Below are 21920 nucleotides of genomic sequence, written 5' to 3' on the forward strand. Positions count from 1 at the left end.
CTTACAGTGTGTTCTCCTGCTCCCCCCCCTCTCTCTCTCCCTCTCTCCCTATCTAAACCGCTCTCTCTCTCTCTCTTTCTCTCTCTCTCTCTCTCCCTCTCTCTCTCTCCCTCTCTCCTATCTAAAGCTCTCTCTCTATCTCTCTTCTCTCTCTCTCTCTCTCTCTCTCTCCCTATCTAAAGCTCTCTCTCTCTCTCTTTCTCTCTCTCTCTCTCCTCTCCCTCTCTCTCTCTCCCTCTCTCCCTATCTAAAGCTCTCTCTCTCTCTCTCCCTATCTAAACCTCTCTCTCTCTCTCTCTCTCTCTCTTTCTCTCTCTCCCTCTCTCTCTCTCCCCTATCTAAACCTCTCTCTCTCCCTCTCTCCCTATCTAAACCCCTCTCTCTCTATCTCTCTCTCTCTCTCTCTCTCTCTCTTGTTGACTCTCTGAGCTTGGTTACAGAAGCTTAACAAGTTTGTAAGTTTAGGTTTTTAAGTTTGCCACAGTTCCTGTCACAGTGGAGACACAACATGCCAAACCAAACCCCTGGGGAAAAGGACTGGAACCCAGTGTCCTTAAAGTACTGTACCAGGAAGAAAAGAGACCATATGAACATATAAATAGCCACATTATTTGAGCTATATTGGTAGAAGGACACAGTCAAGTGCACTTGGACGTTACCACGCCTGTACCCTGACCTGCCACTACCCTCCCTGCCACTACCCTGCCCTGCCACTACCCTTCCCTGCCACTACCCTGCCCTGCCACTACCCTTCCCTGCCACTACCCTGCCCTGCCACTACCCTTCCCTGCCACTACCCTGCCCTGCCACTACCCTTCCCTGCCACTACCCTTCCCTGCCACTACCCTGCCCTGCCACTACCCTACCCTTCCCTGCCACTACCCTGCCCTGCCACTACCCTTCCCTGCCACTACCCTGCCCTGCCACTACCGTGCCCTGCCACTACCCTGCCCTGCCCTGCCACTACCCTGCCCTGCCACTACCCTTCCCTGCCACTAAACTGCCCTTCCACTACCCTGCCCTGCCACTACCCTGCCCTGCCACTACCCTTCCCTGCCACTACCCTGCCCTGCCACTACCCTTCCCTACCACTACCCTGCCCTGCCACTACCCTGCCCTGCCACTACCCTGCCCTGCCACTACCCTGCCCTGCCACTACCCTTCCCTGCCACTACCCTGCCCTGCCACTACCGTGCCCTGCCACTACCCTGCCCTGCCCTGCCCTGCCACTACCCTACCCTGCCCTGCCCTGCCACTACCCTTCCCTGCCACTACCCTGCCCTGCCACTACCGTGCCCTGCCACTACCCTGCCCTGCCCTGCCACTACCCTGCCCTGCCACTACCCTTCCCTGCCACTAAACTGCCCTTCCACTACCCTGCCCTGCCACTACCCTGCCCTGCCACTACCCTTCCCTGCCACTACCCTGCCCTGCCACTACCCTTCCCTACCACTACCCTGCCCTGCCACTACCCTGCCCTACCACTACCCTGCCCTGCCACTACCCTTCCCTGCCACTAGCCTTCCCTGCCACTACCCTGCCCTGCCACTATCCTTCCCTGCCACTACCCTGCCCTGCCACTACCCTGCCCTGCCCTGCCACTACCCTGCCACTACCCTTCCCTGCCACTACCCTGCCCTGCCACTACCGTGCCCTGCCACTACCCTGCCCTGCCCTGCCACTACCCTGCCCTGCCACTATCCTTCCCTGCCACTAAACTGCCCTTCCACTACCCTGCCCTGCCACTACCCTGCCCTGCCACTACCCTTCCCTGCCACTACCCTGCCCTGCCACTACCCTTCCCTACCACTACCCTGCCCTGCCACTACCCTGCCCTACCACTACCCTGCCCTGCCACTACCGTGCCCTGCCACTACCCTGCCCTGCCCTTCCACTACCGTGCCCTGCCACTACCCTGCCCTGCCCTGCCACTACCCTGCCCTGCCACTACCCTTCCCTGCCACTACCCTGCCCTGCCACTACCGTGCCCTGCCACTACCCTGCCCTGCCCTGCCACTACCCTACCCTGCCCTGCCCTGCCACTACCCAGCCACTACCCTGCCCTGCCACTACCCTTCCCTGCCACTACCCTGCCCTGCCACTACCCTGCCCTACCACTACCCTGCCCTGCCACTACCCTTCCCTGCCACTACCCTTCCCTGCCACTACCCTGCCCTGTCACTACCCTGCCCTGCCACTACCCTGCCCTGCCACTACCCCTGTCTGTAACCCTGCCCTACCACTACCCTGCCCTGCCACTACCCTTCCCTGCCACTACCCTTCCCTGCCACTACCCTGCCCTGTCACTACCCTGCCCTGCCACTACCCTGCCCTGCCACTACCCCTGTCTGTAACCCTGCCCTACCACTACCCTGCCCTGCCTGGACCTAACCCTGTCTGGACCTAACCCTGTCGGTACCCTGCCCTACCACTACCCTGCCATGTCTGGACCTAACCCTGTCTGGACCTAACCCTGTCTGGACCTAACCCTGTCTGTACCCTGCCATGTCTGGACCTAACCCTGCCACTACCCTGCTCTACCACTACCCTGCCATGTCTGTACCTAACCCTGTCTGTACCTAATTCTGTCTGTACCTAACGCTGTCTGTACCTAACCCTGTCTGTATCTAACCCTGTCAGGACCTAACCCTATCTGGACCTAACCCTGTCTGGACCTAACCCTGGCTGGACCTAACTCTGGCTGGACCTAACCCTGTCTGTACCTAACCCTGTCTGTACCCTACCCTACCTGGACCTAACCCTGTCTGTAACCCTGCCCTACCACTACCCTGCCCTGCCTGGACCTAACCCTGTCTGGACCTAACCCTGTCTGTACCCTGCCCTACCACTACCCTGCCATGTCTGGACCTAACCCTGTCTGGACCTAACCCTGTCTGGACCTAACCCTGTCTGTACCCTGCCATGTCTGGACCTAACCCTGTCTGTGCCCTGCCCTGTCTGTACCTAACCCTGCCTGGACCCTGTCTGGACCTAACCCTGTCTGTACCCTGCCCTGTCTGGACCTAACCCTGTCTGAACCTAACCCTGCCTGGACCTAACCCTGTCAGGACCCTGCCCTGCCTGGACCTAACCCTGTCTGGACCCTGCCCTGCCTGAACCTAACCCTGTCTGGACCTAACCCTGTCTGAACCTAACCCTGTCTGAACCTAACCCTGCCTGTACCTAACCCTGTCAGGACCCTGCCCTGCCTGGACCTAACCCTGTCTGGACCCTGCCCTGCCTGAACCTAACCCTGTCTGGACCTAACCCTGTCTGTACCCTGCCCTGTCTGGACCTAACCCTGTCTGGACCTAACCCTCTCTGGACCTAACCCTGTCTGTACCTAACCCTGTCTGTACCCTGCCCTGCCTGGACCTAACCCTGTCTGTACCCTGCCCTGCCTGGACCTAACCCTGTCTGTACCCTGCCCTGCCCTACCACTACCCTGCCCTGCCTGGACCTAACCCTGTCTGTACCCTGCCCTACCACTACCCTGCCCTGCCTGGACCTAACCCTGTCTGTACCCCGCCCTACCACTACCCTGCCAAGTCTGGACCTAACCCTGTCTGTACCTAACCCTGTCTGGACCTAACCCTGTCTGTACCCTGCCATGTCTGGACCTAACCCTGTCTGGACCTAACCCTGTCTGGACCTAACCCTGTCTGTACCCTGCCCTGCCTGGACCTAACCCTGTCTGTACCCTGCCCTGCCTGGACCTAACCCTGTCTGGACCTAACCCTGTCTGGACCTAACCCTGTCTGGACCTAACCCTGTCTGTACCCTGCCCTGCCCTGCCTGGACCTAACCCTGTCTGTACCCTGCCCTGCCCTGCCTGGACCTAACCCTGTCTGTACCCTGCCCTGCCTGGACCTAACCCTGCCTGTACCTAACCCTGTCTGTACCCTGCCCTGTCTGTACCTAACCCTGTCTGGACCTAACCCTGTCTGGACCTAACCCTGTCTGGACCTAACCCTGTCTGGACCTAACCCTGCCTGGACCTAACGCTGTCTGGACCTAACCCTGTCTGGACCTAACCCTGCCTGGACCTAACCCTGTCTGGACCTAACCCTGTCTGGACCTAACCCTGCCTGTACCTAACCCTGTCTGTACCCTGCCCTGTCTGTACCTAACCCTGTCTGTACCTAACCCCATCTGTACCCTGCCCTGTCTGTACTCTAACCCTGTCTGTACCCTGCCCTGTCTGTACCCTGCCCTGCCGACAGTATACCCCACCTGGTCTCTCTGAGCTGTCTCCCCTTGCCTCCAGGCCACAGAACAGAGTGGAACAGAGAGCAGAACGTAGAGCCACTCACCTAGAGTCCCACAGGGTTTGTTCTTGTAAGTGCAGATGTCGTACCTGAGGGAGGAAGAGGAAGAAGAAACATGAGGATTCTTCTGTCAGGCGCTCTGTGCTTCTATTCTGCTCTACTCTCGTCTCCTCTATTCTATGTTCATCTATTCTATTTTATTCTATTCTCAGCACCTTTGATGTCAAAACCAGGCATCTCAGGCAGTTACCTGCAGTATTTGACCTTAGTTGTTATACAGCAACAAGTCTTTGAACGGTTTAGTCATATCATGAAGGTTTGTCCTTCTATAAAAGCACATGCAGACAGACAGACAGGCAGGCAGGCAGACAGGCAGACAGGCAGGCAGGCAGGCAGGCAGGCAGGCAGGCAGGCAGGCAGGCAGGCAGGCAGGCAGACAGGAAGCAACACAGTGTTTAAAGTCCAATAAGACCCTGCTGTGTCCCTGTTGTAACCCTCGCCCTCAGTCCGCCCGCCCGCCCGTCAGTCCGTCCGTCCTCCTATCTATCTGTACATCTCTCTCTCTCATCTCTCTCTCTCTCTCTCTGATACAATGCTAATCCAATCCAGCGCAGGAAAAACAGTTCCATACAGTCAGCCTCAGCGTTTACAGAGCACACATCATACATTTATAATGAGTGATCCAATCATTCCTAAAGCTTTTAATCTATTAAAAACCCAAGGACACTGCAAATTACATTTCATTTTGCCCCCCCCTCCCTCCGTCTGTTTCCCCTCCACCCCCTATCCCGGTGGACCGGTTCCAAACCCATGAGGTACGGTCTCGAGGACAAGCAGACTCCACCTCGTTTAGGACATCTATTTATTTAGATTTACTTCCTTTAATTTCCCCCTGAGTTTCTCAAACACCACGGGCCACGTTCCAAACGAGACACCGCATCCTCGATGACGTGGCCAGAGCCTAATAAAGCAACAACAGCGAGGGATGGAGAGGTCGCTCTGTATAGCACGGTGCCTAGAGGGAGGAGCTGGACGTGGACCATACATAACCTCAAGGATAATGAGCGGAATGACTCTGTCTGGGGAGAATGTCTCCTCTCTTCCTGATGGGCCCACAATGGCAAGAGAGCCATAAGAACAGAACAGAACAGAAGAGAGAGAGAGAGAGAGCGAGAGAGAGAGAGAGAGAGAGAGAGAGAGAGAGAAAGCTGTGAACGATCTGAGAGACAAGGCAAGAAGGGCATTCTATGCCATCAAAAGAAACATAAATTTCAACATACCAATTAGGATTTGGCTAAAAATACTTGAATCAGTCATAGAGCCCATTGCCCTTTATGGTTGTGAGGTCTGGGGTCCGCTCACCAACCAAGACTTCACAAAATGGGACAAACACCAAATTGAGACTCTGCACGCAGAATTCTGCAAAAATATCCTCCGTGTACAACGTAGAACACCAAATAATGCATGCAGAGCAGAATTAGGCCGATACCCACTAATTATCAAAATCCAGAAAAGAGCTGTTAAATTCTACAACCACCGAAAAGGAAGCGATTCACAAACCTTCCATAACAAAGCCATCACCTACAGAGAGATGAACCTGGAGAAGAGTACCCTAAGCAAGCTGGTCCTGGGGCTCTGTTCACAAACACAAACACACACTACAGAGCCCCAGGACAGCAGCACAATTAGACCCAACCAAATCATGAGAAAACAAAAAGATAACTACTTAACACATTGGAAAGAATTAACAAAAAAACAGAGCAAACTAGAATGCTATTTGGCCCTACACAGAGAGTACACAGCGGCAGAATACCTGACCACTGTGACTGACCCAAAATTAAGGAAATCCTTGACTATGTACAGACTCAGTGAGCATAGCCTTGCTATTGAGAAAGGCCGCCGTAGGCAGACATGGCTCTCAAGAGAAGACAGGCTATGTGCTCACTGCCCACAAAATGAGGTGGAAACTGAGCTGCATTTCCTAACCTCCTGCCCAATGTATGACCATATTAGAGAGACATATTTCCCTCAGATTACACAGATCCACAAAGAATTCGAAAACAAATCCAATTTTGAAAAACTCCCATATCTACTGGGTGAAATTCCACAGTGTGCCATCACAGCAGCAAGATTTGTGACCTGTTGCCACGAGAAAAGGGCAACCAGTGAAGAACAAACACCATTGTAAATACACCCATATTTATGCTTATTTATTTGATCTTGTGTCCTTTAACCATTTGTACATTGTTAAAACACTATATATATATATAATATGACATTTGTAATGTCTTTACTGTTTTGAAACTTCTGTATGTGTAATGTTTACTGTTAATTTTTGTTGTTTTTCACTTTATATATTCACTTTGTATGTTGTCTACCTCACTTGCTTTGGCAATGTTAACACATGTTTCCCATGCCAATAAAGCCCTTGAATTGAATTGAATTGAGAGAGACTGATTGTTTTGTTTAATTAACTTTGTTGGTTTTTGTCATTGTTGTTTTGTTTTTGTTTTTTAATTTGCTGTGGCAATGTAAACACGTTTCCCATGCCAATAAATACTTTGAATTTAATTGAGAGAGAGAGACAGAGAGAGAGAGACATAGAGAGACATAGAGAGAGAAAGGGAGAGAGAGAGAGAGAGAGAGAAAGAAAGAGAGAAAGAGAGAGAAAGCGAGAGAGAGAGACAGACAGAGAGAGAGAGAGAGAGAGAGAGAGAGAGAGAGGAAGAAAGAGAGAGGGAGAGAGAGAGACAGACAGAGAGAGAGAGAGAGAGAGAGAGAGAGAGAGAAAGAAGAGAGAGAGAAAGAGAGAGAGAGAGAGCGAGCGAGAGAAAGGGAGAGAGAGAGAAAGCGAGAGAGAGAGAAAGGGAGAGAGAGAGAGAGAGAGAGAGAGAGAGAGAAAGCGAGAGAGAGAGAGAGAGAGAGAGATAGACATTCAGACAAGGGGAACGAAGGAGAGGTCACAATCATGATTCATGCCTAGAAGGACGACCCATCCGAACAGACTCCATCCACCTCAAGGATAATGTCTCCTCCTTATGTCCTGATTGACCGCAACCAGCCCGCAACCACAGGAGGCCAACACCAGGACGACCGCTACCGTCAAGACCGCTACCATGACATCATCGTTTCTGTGCACTCCTGGTGACCTCAGCCTGCCCTCAGCAAAGTGAACCAACCCCCGCACGGCATGCTTAGAAGCTTCTTTTCATTTGACTTCCATGGAACTTTTATTGTACCAGGCAAGTCAATTAATAACAAATTCTTATTCAGGATGACGGCCTGGCAGAAGTTGAGTTTGGGAGTACAGTATGCCGTGCATTTGGTGTTGTCGGCTGTATACACTTCACGACGGACTTAGAAGTGAGAGAGGCTCAAACGCAACACACAGAGACAACCTCCAGAGGCAGTTCCCACATGTTTTAAATGAGGGGATATAGATAGTACTACGATAAAGAGCGTGGCCTAGGGCATCCCTCATCATCATCTCATAAAACACTTTTATTTAACCTGATATTTTTCTTCATTAGCCATAAATGTAATAGCCACACATACAGTAAAGCTGCGCGTTGCTAACGCAAACAGTCTTAACATCGCTGGGCTCTCTCTTGAAGGTGGATTCCACCTGGGAACGGGGGAATGTTCTAGCACAAGCGGTGGTAAATGAAAGCTTCTCGAGGTCCATCATGAACTATTTATACTCTCTCTAATGTTACCATCCTTCAGCCCAGCTCGTCACCAACACACACATCTTGTTGTCCCATTAAACGTAGGCCCTACCAAAGTTCTGATTCTCATTCTCTCTCTCTCTCCTCCACCCTCCCTCTCTTTCTCTCGCTCTCTATCTCTCCTCTTCCCCCTCTCTCTCCTTTCTCTCTCTTTCCTCCATCCCTCTCTCTCTCCTCCCCCTCCCTCCCTCCCTCCCACCCTTTCTCTCTCTCTCCCTCCCTTTCTCTGTCCCTCCCTCTCTCGCTCTCTCTCTCACACACTATCTCTCTCTCTCTCGCTCTCACTCTCTCGCTCTCTCTCTCTCTCACACACTCTCTCTCTCGCTCTCACTCTCGCTCTCACTCTCAATCTCTCTCTCTCCTCTCTCTCTCTCTCTCTCTCCTCTCCACCCCCTCTCTCTCTCCTCCCCCCCTCTCTCTCTCTCTCCTCACCCCCCTCTCTCTCTCTCTCTCTCCTCACCCCCCCCTCTCTCTCGCTCTCTCTCTCCCTCACCCCCCCTCTCTCTCTCTCTCTCTCTCTCTCTCTCTCTCCTCACCCCCCCTCTCTCTAATAAGATGTTGTACTGGGCCTATAACGCAAACCCACAGTCACTGAACTTCACTGAACCCTGTAAGCAGCCTGCAGCATGTATATACAACACAATGCTTTAGTGAAAGCATAGCAGCTAGTGTTGGTTTAGCATCAGACAGACGGTGGAAAGCCCTATAGCAGCAGAAGGCTGAGGTGATGTAACTTTGGCAGTACAGACCTGCCCTCCGATAATTACCAGCACAACAGACAGACAGGTGTCTGGGAACAGCACTCACAAAAAAAACCTTCAGTAGCCTGCTGGCATCAGAATCCAAGCAAAACTTCTAACGCTGCTTCTAAGGCGACCAACCATTACATTCAGTAGCAATAGAGGACCTTACCTACTACAGTATCTCCTATTGACGGCTCACTAAACAGCTTAAGTCAACTAGCACTAGGCGAACATTAGTCCACAGCCAGGCAGGAAGAGTCAAAAGCAGGGTTTTAGCCCATGTCAATCACACCACGGTCAACAATAATGCCAATAGCAGTTATGACAGTGTTTTTGCCGCAACACGGTTACCAGCCATAAATCTTAGTGTGCCTGAAAGACCATCGCTTCCCGTTGTCATCGGCTTCACCCAGAGCCAGTAATAGATATGAGTAGTGGCCTGGCTGTGTGTTTCAACGCTACTGTTCTGGCTGTGAAACGCAGACGCAGCACAAAGTGGGAAGGTGGAAGGACTGCTAAAGCGTTTAAGTAAACGAACGCACAAAAGACATATGGCGAGGTCAATTACCGCACACTTCTACCGCCGAACGAACCATCATCGAAAATCCAATCATATGTTTTTTGCCACTTGCGCCAAATACAACAGGTGTAGTAGACCTTACCGTGAAATGCTTACTCACAAAGCCCTTAACCAACAACGCAGAGCTGTTTCAAAAGTAAGTACGAAAACTGTGCCTCTTAGACTAAAGGAAAAATGGTAACACAATAAAAATAACATTAACAATAACGAGGCAATGTACAGGGGTATCGGTAACGAGGCTATGTACAGGGGTATCGGTAATGAGGCTATGTACAGGGGTATTGGTAACGAGGCAATGTACAGGGGTATCGGTAACGAGTCAATGTGCAGGGGTATCGGTAACGAGTCAATGTGCAGGGGTATCGGTAACGAGTCAATGTGCAGGGGTATCGGTAACGAGGCTATGTACAGGGGTATCGGTAACGAGTCTATGTACAGGGGTATCGGTAACGAGTCAATGTGCAGGGGTATCGGTAACGAGGCTATGTACAGGGGTATCGGTAACGAGTCAATGTGCAGGGGTATCGGTAACGAGGCTATGTACAGGGGTATCGGTAACGAGTCTATGTACAGGGGTATCGGTAACGAGGCTATGTACAGGGGTATCGGTAACGAGTCAATGTGCAGGGGTATCGGTAACGAGGCTATGTACAGGGGTATCGGTAACGAGTCAATGTGCAGGGGTATCGGTAACGAGGCTATGTACAGGGGTATCGGTAATGAGGCTATGTGCAGGGGTATCGGTAACGAGTCAATGTGCAGGGGTATCGGTAACGAGGCTATGTACAGGGGTATCGGTAACGAGGCTATGTACAGGGGTATCGGTAACGAGTAAATGTGCAGGGGTATCGGTAACTAGGCTTTGTACAGGGGTATCAGTAACGAGTCAATGTGCAGGGGAATCGGTAACGAGGCTATGTACAGGGGTATCGGTAACGAGTCAATGTGCAGGGGTATCGGTAACGAGGCTATGTACAGGGGTATCGGTAACGAGTAAATGTGCAGGGGTATCGGTAACGAGGCTATGTACAGGGGTATTGGTAACGATGCTATGTACAGGGGTATCGGTAACGAGTCAATGTGCAGGGGTATCGGTAACGAGGCTATGTACAGGGGTATCGGTAATGAGGCAATGTACAGTGGTATCGGTAACGAGGCTATGTACAGGGGTATCGGTAACGAGGCTATGTACAGGGGTATCGGTAACGAGGCTATGTGCAGGGGTGCGAGGTAGTTGAGGTAGTTGAGGTAATACAGTACATGCATGTGGGTTAGGGGTTAAATGACTATGCACAGATAATAAACAGAAAGTATGTATTTATTTCATCCCAGGCCCCGTCCGCACTGGAGGCCTTTTGGTCGACCGTCATTGTAAATAAGGATTTGTTCTGAACTGACTTGCCTCGTTAAATAAAAGCTCAATAAAAAGACATGTCAAAAATAAAACAGCAGCATGTGAGAAGAGTGTGAATGTGTGTGTGTGTGTGTGTGTGTGTCTGTGTTTTGTGTGTGTGTGTTGGAATGTTAGTGTAGTATGTGGGTCTGTGGTTAGAGTCCAGTGAGTGTACATCAAGTCTGCGTAACAGAGTCAGTGCAAAACATAATAATAGGTAAGAGGAAAATAAGGGTGTGTGTGCGTGCATGTGTGTGTGTCTGTGTAGGTACGTGAGAGTGGAGGTGGAGAATCTACCGTGTGATGAGGACAGCGTTGTCATGGTGAGCCATGCCGTTCTCCGGGATGCTGTTCCCGTCTCCTTGGTGACTGAGGATGGACTTCTGCCACTTACAGAAGCTGTCTAGAGACTTGTCTGCATGGTGGTTGATCTCCAGGTTGGGCTGGATAGAACATACAGCACACATTACAACACAGTCTGAACACATCCACAACCCTGAACACTTCCACAACCCTGAACAGTCTGAACACATCCACAACCCTGAACAGTCTGAACACATCCACAACCCTGAACATTCTGAATAGATCCACAACCCTGAACAGTCTGAACACATCCACAACCCTGAACAGTCTGAACACATCCACAACCCTGAACATTCTGAACACATCCACAACCCTGAACAGTCTGAATACATCCACAACCCTGAACAGTGAACATCCACAACCCTGAACACATACCAACCCTGAACAGTCTGAACACATCCACAACCCTGAACAGTCTGAACACATGAACAGTCTGAACACATCCACAACCCTGAACAGTCTGAACACATCCACAACCCTGAACAGTCTGAACACATCCACAACCCTGAACAGTCTGAACACATCCACAACCCTGAACAGTCTGAACACATCCACAACCCAGAACAGTCTGAACACATCCACAACCCTGAACAGTCTGAACACATCCACAACCCTGAACAGTCTGAACACATCCACAACCCTGAACAGTCTGAATACATCCACAACCCTGAACAGTCTGAACACATCACAACCCTGAACAGTCTGAACACATCCACAACCCTGAACATTCTGAACACATCCACAACCCTGAACAGTCTGAACACATCCACAACCCTGAACAGTCTGAACACATCCACAACCCTGAACAGTCTGAACACATCCACAACCCTGAACAGTCTGAACACATCCACAACCCTGAACACATCCACAGAACAGTCTGAACACATCCACAACCCTGAACAGTCTGAATACATCCACAACCCTGAACAGTCTGAATACATACACAGCCCTGAACAGTCTGAATACATACACAACCCTGAACAGTCTGAACACATCCACAACCCTGAACAGTCTGAATCCACAACCCTGAACACACATCCACAACCCTGAACAGTCTGAACACATCCACAACCCTGAACATTCTGAATACATCCACAACCCTGAACAGTCTGAACACATCCACAACCCTGAACAGTCTGAACACATCCACAACCCTGAACAGTCTGAACACATCCACAACCCTGAACAGTCTGAACACATCCACAACCCTGAACAGTCTGAACACATCCACAACCCTGAACAGTCTGAACACATCCACAACCCTGAACAGTCTGAACACATCCACAACCCTGAACAGTCTGAACACATCCACAACCCTGAACAGTCTGAACACATCCACAACCCTGAACAGTCTGAACACATCCACAACCCATAACATTATGAACACATCCACAACCCTGAACATTCTGAATACATCCACAACCCTGAACAGTCTGAACACATCCACAACCCTGAACAGTCTGAACACATCCACAACCCTGAACAGTCTGAATACATCCACAACCCTGAACAGTCTGAATACATCCACAACCCTGAACATTCTGAACACATCCACAACCCTGAACAGTCTGAACACATCCACAACCCTGAACAGTCTGAACACATCCACAACCCTGAACACATCCACAACCCTGAACAGTCTGAACACATCCACAACCCTGAACAGTCTGAACACATCCACAACCCTGAACAGTCTGAATACATCCACAACCCTGAACAGTCTGAATACATACACAGCCCTGAACAGTCTGAATACATACACAACCCTGAACAGTCTGAACACATCCACAACCCTGAACAGTCTGAATACATCCACAACCCTGAACATTCTGAACACATCCACAACCCTGAACAGTCTGAACACATCCACAACCCTGAACATCTGAACACATCCACAACCCTGAACATTCTGAACACATCCACAACCCTGAACAGTCTGAACACATCCACAACCCTGAACAGTCTGAACACATCCACAACCCTGAACAGTCTGAACACATCCACAACCCTGAACAGAACACATCCACAACCCTGAACATTCTGAACACATCCACAACCCTGAACAGTCTGAACACATCCACAACCCTGAACAGTCTGAACACATCCACAACCCTGAACAGTCTGAACACATCCACAACCCTGAACATTCCTAACACATCCACAACCCTGAACAGTCTGAATACATCCACAACCCTGAACAGTCTAAACACATCCACAACCCTGAACAGTCTGAATACATCCACAACCCTGAACAGTCTGAATACATACACAACCCTGAACAGTCTGAATACATCCACAACCCTGAACAGTCTGAATACATCACAACCCTGAACATTCTGAACACATCCACAACCCTGAACAGTCTGAACACATCCACAACCCTGAACAGTCTGAACACATCCACAACCCCTGAACACATCCACAACCCTGAACAGTCTGAACACATCCACAACCTTGAACAGTCTGAAGACATCCACAACCCTGAACAGTCTGAACACATCCACAACCCTGAACACATCCACAACCCTGAATAGAACCACAACCCAGAACAGTCTGAATACATCCACAACCGAGAACATTCTGAACACATCCACAACCCTGAACAGTCTGAACATATCCACAACCCTGAACAGTCTGAACACATCCACAACCCTAAACAGTCTGAACACATCCACAACCCTGAACAGTCTGAACACATCCACAACCCAGAACAGTCTGAACACATCCACAACCCTGAAAATTCTGAATTCACAACCCAGAACAGTCTGAACACGTCCACAACCCAAAACAGTCTGAACACATCCACAACCCTGAACAGTCTGAATACATACACAACCCTGAACAGTCTGAATACATCACAACCCTGAACAGTCTGAACATCTGAACAGTCTGAACACATCCACAACCCTGAACAGTCTGAACACATCCACAACCCTGAACAGTCTGAACACATCCACAACCCTGAACAGTCTGAACACATCCACAACCCTGAACAGTCTGAATACATCCACAACCACAACAGTCTGAACACATCCACAACCCTGAACAGTCTGAATACATCCACAACCCTGAACAGTCTGAACACATCCACACCCTGAACACATCCACAACCCTGAACAGTCTGAACACATCCACAACCCTGAACAGTCTGAACACATCCACAACCTTGAACAGTCTGAACACATCCACAACCCTGAACAGTCTGAACACATCCACAACCCTGAACACATCCACAACCCAGAACAGTCTGAACACATCCACAACCCTGAACATTCTGAACACATCCACAACCCTGAACAGTCTGAACACATCCACAACCCTGAACAGTCTGAACACATCCACAACGCTGAACAGTCTGAACACATCCACAACCCTGAAAATTCTGAATTCACAACCCAGAACAGTCTGAACACGTCCACAACCCAAAACAGTCTGAACACATCCACAACCCTGAACATTCTGAATACATCCACAACCCTGAACATTCTGAACACATCCACAACCCTGAACAGTCTGAACACATCCACAACCCTGAACAGTCTGAACACATCCACAACCCTGAACAGTCTGAACATCCACAACCCTGAACAGTCTGAACACATCCACAACCCTGAACAGTCTGAACACATCACAACCCTGAACAGTCTGAACACATCCACAACCCTGAACAGTCTGAACACATCCACAACCCTGAACAGTCTGAACACATCCACAACCCTGAACAGTCTGAACACATCCACAACCCTGAACAGTCTGAACACATCCACAACCCTGAACCATGAACAGTCTGAACACATCCACAACCCTGAACAGTCTGAATACATCCACAACCCTGAACAGTCTGAATACATACACAGCCCTGAACAGTCTGAACATCCACAACCCTGAACAGTCTGAACACATCCACAACCCTGAACAGTCTGAACACATCCACAACCCTGAACAGTTCTGAACACATCCACAACCCTGAACATTCTGAACACATCCACAACCCTGAACAGTCTGAATACATCACAACCCTGAACAGTCTGAACACATCCACACCCCTGAACACATCCACAACCCTGAACAGTCTGAACACATCCACAACCCTGAACAGTCTGAACACATCCACAACCTGAACAGTCTGAACACATCCACAACCCTGAACAGTCTGAACACATCCACAACCCTGAACACATCCACAACCCAGAACAGTCTGAATACATCCACAACCCTGAACATTCTGAATACATCCACAACCCTGAACAGTCTGAACACATCCACAACCCTGAACAGTCTGAACACATCCACAACCCTGAACAGTCTGAACACATCCACAACCGTGAACAGTCTAAACACATCCACAACCTGAACAGTCTGAACACATCCACAACCCTGAAAATTCTGAATTCACAACCCAGAACAGTCTGAACACATCCACAACCCTGAACAGTCTGAACACATCCACAACCCTGAACAGTCTGAATACATCCAGCCCTGAACAGTCTGAATACATACACAACCCTGAACAGTCTGGATATTCCACAACCCTGAACAGTCTGAACACATCCACAACCCTGAACAGTCTGAACACATCCACAACCCTGAACAGTGAATACATCCACAACCCTGAACAGTGAATACATCCACAACCCTGAACACATACACAACCCTGAACAGTCTGAACACATCCACAACCCTGAACAGTCTGAACACATCCACAACCCTGAACACACATCCACAACCCTGAACAGTCTGAACACATCCACAACCCTGAACAGTCTGAACACATCCACAACCCTGAACAGTCTGAACACATCCACAACCCAGAACAGTCTGAATCCACAACCCAGAACAGTCTGAACACATCCACAACCCTGAACAGTCTGAACACATCCAAAACCCTGAACAGTCTGAACATCCACAACCCTGAACAGTCTGAATACATACACAGCCCTGAACAGTCTGAACACATACACAACCCTGAACAGTCTGAACACATCAGCAACCCTGAACATTCTGAATACATCCACAACCCTGAACATTCTGAACACATCCACAACCCTGAACAGTCTGAACACATCCACAACCCTGAACAGTCTGAACACATCCACAACCCAGAACAGTCTGAACACATCCACAACCCAGAACAGTCTGAACACATCCACAACCCTGAACAGTCTGAATACATCCACAACCCTGAACAGTCTGAATACATACACAGCCCTGAACAGTCTGAATACATACACAACCCTGAACAGTCTGAACACATCCACAACCCTGAACAGTCTGAATACATCCACAACCCTGAACAGTCTGAACACATCCACAACCCTGAACAGTCTGAACACATCCACAACCCTGAACAGTTCTGAACACATCCACAACCCTGAACATTCTGAACACATCCACAACCCTGAACAGTCTGAACACATCCACAACCCTGAACAGTCTGAACACATCCACAACCCTGAACAGTCTGAACACATCCACAACCCTGAACAGTCTGAACACATCCACAACCCTGAACAGTCTGAACACATCCACAACCCTGAACACAACACATCCACAACCCTGAACATTCTGAACACATCCACAACCCTGAACAGTCTGAACACATCCACAACCATGAACAGTCTGAACACATCCACAACCCTGAACAGTCTGAACACATCCACAACCCATAACATTATGAACACATTCACAACCCTGAACATTCTGAATACATCCACAACCCTGAACAGTCTGAATACATCCACAACCCTGAACAGTCTGAATACATACACAGCCCTGAACAGTCTGAATACATACACAACCCTGAACAGTCTGAATACATCCACAACCATGAACATTCTGAACACATCCACAACCCTGAACAGTCTGAATACATACACAACCCTGAACAGTCTGAACACATCCACACCCCTGAACACATCCACAACCCTGAACAGTCTGAACACATCCACAACCCTGAACAGTCTGAACACATCCACAACCTTGAACAGTCTGAACACATCCACAACCCTGAACAGTCTGAACACATCCACAACCCTGAACACATCCACAACCCAGAACAGTCTGAATACATCCACAACCCTGAACATTCTGAACACATCCACAACCCTGAACAGTCTGAACACATCCACAACCCTAAACAGTCTGAACACATCCACAACCCTGAACAGTCTGAACACATCCACAACCCTGAACAGTCTGAACACATCCACAACCCTGAACAGTCTGAACACATCCACAACCCTGAAAATTCTGAATTCACAACCCAGAACAGTCTGAACACGTCCAACCCAAAACAGTCTGAACACATCCACAACCCTGAACAGTCTGAATACATCCACAACCCTGAACAGTCTGAATACATACACAACCCTGAACAGTCTGGAATATTCACAACCCTGAACAGTCTGAACACATCCACAACCCTGAACAGTCTGAACACATCCACAACCCTGAACAGTCTGAACATCCACAACCCTGAACAGTGAATACATCCACAACCCTGAACACATCACAACCCAAACAGTCTGAACACATCCACAACCCTGAACAGTCTGAACACATCCACAACCCTGAACAGTCTGAACACATCCACAACCCTGAACAGTCTGAACACATCCACAACCCTGAACAGTCTGAACACATCCACAACCCAGAACAGTCTGAACACATCCACAACCCTGAACAGTCTGAACACATCCACAACCCTGAACAGTCTGAATACATACCACAACCCTGAACAGTCTGAATACATCCACAACCCTGAACAGTCTGAACATATCCACAACCCTGAACAGTCTGAACACATCCACAACCCTGAACAGTCTGAACACATCCACAACCCTGAACAGTCTGAATACATCCACAACCCTGAACAGTGAATACATCCACAACCCTGAACACATCCACAACCCTGAACAGTCTGAACACATCCACAACCCTGAACAGTCTGAACACATCCACAACCCTGAACAGTCTGAACACATCCACAACCCTGAACAGTCTGAACACATCCACAACCCTGAACAGTCTGAACACATCCACAACCCTGAACACATCCACAACCCTGAACAGATCCACAACCCTGAACAGTCTGAACACATCCACAACCCTGAACAGTCTGAACACATCCACAACCCTGAACAGTCTGAATACATCCACAACCCTGAACAGTCTGAATACATCCACAACCCTGAACAGTCTGAACACATCACAACCCTGAACAGTCTGAACACATCACAACCCTGAACATTCTGAATACATCCACAACCGAACATTCTGAACACATCCACAACCCTGAACAGTCTGAACACATCCACAACCCTGAACAGTCTGAACACATCCACAACCCAGAACAGTCTGAACACATCCACAACCCAACAGTCTGAACACATCCACAACCCTGAACAGTCTGAATACATCCACAACCCTGAACAGTCTGAACACATCCACAACCCTGAACAGTCTGAATACATACACAACCCTGAACAGTCTGAACACATCCACAACCCTGAACAGTCTGAATACATCCACAACCATGAACATTCTGAACACATCCACAACCCTGAACAGTCTGAACACATCCACAACCCTGAACATTCTGAACACATCCACAACCCTGAACATTCTGAACACATCCACAACCCTGAACAGTCTGAACACATCCACAACCATGAACAGTCTGAACACATCCACAACCCTGAACAGTCTGAACACATCCACAACCCATAACATTATGAACACATTCACAACCCTGAACATTCTGAATACATCCACAACCCTGAACAGTCTGAATACATCCACAACCCTGAACAGTCTGAATACATACACAGGCCTGAACAGTCTGAATACATACACAACCCTGAACAGTCTGAATACATCCACAACCCTGAACAGTCTGAACACATCCACAACCCTGAACAGTCTGAATACATCCACAACCCTGAACAGTCTGAACACATCCACAACCCCCTGAACACATCCACAACCCTGAACAGTCTGAACACATCCACAACCCTGAACAGTCTGAACACATCCACAACCTTGAACAGTCTGAACACATCCACAACCCTGAACAGTCTGAACACATCCACAACCCTGAACACATCCACAACCCAGAACAGTCTGAATACATCCACAACCCTGAACATTCTGAATACATCCACAACCCTGAACAGTCTGAACACATCCACAACCGTGAACAGTCTAAACACATCCACAACGCTGAACAGTCTGAACACATCCACAACCGTGAACAGTCTAAACACATCCACAACGCTGAACAGTCTGAACACATCCACAACCCTGAACATTCTGAATACATCCACAACCCTGAACAGTCTGAACACATCCACAACCGTGAACAGTCTAAACACATCCACAACGCTGAACAGTCTGAACACATCCACAACCCTGAACAGTCTGAACACATCAGCAACCCTGAACATTCTGAATACATCCACAACAACCCTGAACAGTCTGAACACATCCACAACCCTGAACAGTCTGAACACATCCACAACCCTGAACAGTCTGAACACATCCACAACCCTGAACAGTCTGAACACATCCACAACCCTGAACAGTCTGAACACATCCACAACCCTGAACACATCCACAACCCTGAACAGTCTGAACACATCCACAACCCTGAACAGTCTGAATACATCCACAACCCTGAACAGTCTGAATACATACACAGCCCTGAACAGTCTGAATACAACACAACCCTGAACAGTCTGAACACATCCACAGGCCCTGAACCCTGAACATTCTGAACACATCCACAACCCTGAACAGTCTGAACACATCCACAACCCTGAACATTCTGAACACATCCACAACCATGAACATTCTGAACACATCCACAACCCTGAACAGTCTGAATACATACACAACCCTGAACAGTCTGAACACATCCACACCCCTGAACACATCCACAACCCTGAACAGTCTGAACACATCCACAACCCTGAACAGTCTGAACACATCCACAACCTGAACAGTCTGAACACATCCACAACCCTGAACAGTCTGAACACATCCACAACCCTGAACACATCCACAACCCAGAACAGTCTGAATACATCCACAACCCTGAACATTCTGAATACATCCACAACCCTGAACAGTCTGAACACATCCACAACCGTGAACAGTCTAAACACATCCACAACCTGAACAGTCTGAACACATCCACAACCCTGAACAGTCTGAACACATCCACAACCCTGAACAGTCTGAACACATCCACAACCCTGAACAGTCTGAACACATCCACAACCCAAAACAGTCTGAACACATCCACAACCCTGAACAGTCTGAATACATCCACAACCCTGAACAGTCTGAACACATCACAACCCTGAACAGTCTGAACACATCCAACAACAGTCTGAACACATCCACAACCCTGAACAGTCTGAACACATCCACAACCCTGAACAGTCTGAATACATACACAACCCTGAACAGTCTGAACACATTCACAACCCTGAACAGTCTGAACACATCCACAACCCTGAACAGTCTGAACACATCCACAACCCTGAACAGTCTGAACACATCCACAACCCTGAACAGTGAACATCCTGAACACATCCACAACCCTGAACAGTCTGAACACATCCACAACCCTGAACAGTCTGAACACATCCACAACCCTGAACAGTCTGAACACATCCACAACCCTGAACAGTCTGAACACATCCACAACCCTGAACAGTCTGAACACATCCACATGAACAGTCTGAACACATCCACAACCCAGAACAGTCTGAACACATCCACAACCCTGAACAGTCTGAACACATCCACAACCCTGAACAGTCTGAATACATCCACAACCCTGAACAGTCTGAATACATACACAGCCCTGAACAGTCTGAACACATCACAACCCTGAACAGTCTGAACACATCACAACCCTGAACAGTCTGAATACATCCACAACCCTGAACATTCTGAACACATCCACAACCCTGAACAGTCTGAACACATCCACAACCCTGAACAGTCTGAACACATCCACAACCCTGAACAGTCTGAACACATCCACAACCCTGAACACATCCACAACCCAGAACAGTCTGAACACATCCACAACCCTGAACAGTCTGAACACATCCACAACCCTGAACAGTCTGAACACATCCACAACCCTGAACAGTCTGAATACATCACAACCCTGAACAGTCTGAACACATCCACAACCCTGAACAGTCTGAACACATCCACAACCCTGAACATTCTGAACACATCCACAACCCTGAACAGTCTGAATCTGAACAGTCTGAACACATCCACAACCCTGAACAGTCTGAACACATCCACAACCCTGAACAGTCTGAACACATCCACAACCCTGAACAGTCTGAATACATCCACAACCCTGAACAGTCCCTGAACAGTCTGAACACATCCACAACCCTGAACAGTCTGAACATATCACAACCCTGAACAGTCTGAACACATCCACAACCCTGAACAGTCTGAACACATCCACAACCCTGAACAGTCTGAATACATCCACAACCCTGAACAGTCATCCACAACCCTGAACAGTCTGAACACATCCACAACCCTGAACAGTCTGAACACATCCACAACCCTGAACAGTCTGAACACATCCACAACCCTGAACAGTCTGAACACATCCACAACCCTGAACAGTCTGAACACATCCACAACCCTGAACAGTCTGAACACATCCACAATTCCAGAACAGTCCAGAACAGTCTGAACACATCCACAACCCTGAACAGTCTGAACACATCCACAACCCTGAACAGTCTGAACACATCCACAACCCTGAACAGTCTGAACACATACACAACCCTGAACAGTCTG

The 21920-nt window shown here is 49.0% G+C and overlaps 1 protein-coding gene across 2 annotated transcripts in view; it reads right to left on the bottom strand.

The window, feature by feature from the left end:
* LOC112219762 (A disintegrin and metalloproteinase with thrombospondin motifs 6-like) overlaps positions 1 to 21920 on the bottom strand; it is a 166045-nt gene that overhangs the window by 76460 nt on the left and 67665 nt on the right. For both annotated transcript variants that reach the window (XM_042302120.1, XM_042302119.1), the window contains exons 7-8: positions 11010 to 11155; positions 4314 to 4357 (exon numbers count right to left, since the gene is read on the bottom strand). In XM_042302120.1, coding sequence (XP_042158054.1) covers positions 4314 to 4357; positions 11010 to 11155 — 190 coding nt within the window. The remainder of the gene's footprint in view (positions 1 to 4313; positions 4358 to 11009; positions 11156 to 21920) is intronic.

The sequence above is a fragment of the Oncorhynchus tshawytscha genome, linkage group LG20 (assembly GCF_018296145.1).
Source record: "Oncorhynchus tshawytscha isolate Ot180627B linkage group LG20, Otsh_v2.0, whole genome shotgun sequence".
NCBI classification, from domain to species: Eukaryota; Metazoa; Chordata; class Actinopteri; order Salmoniformes; family Salmonidae; genus Oncorhynchus; species Oncorhynchus tshawytscha.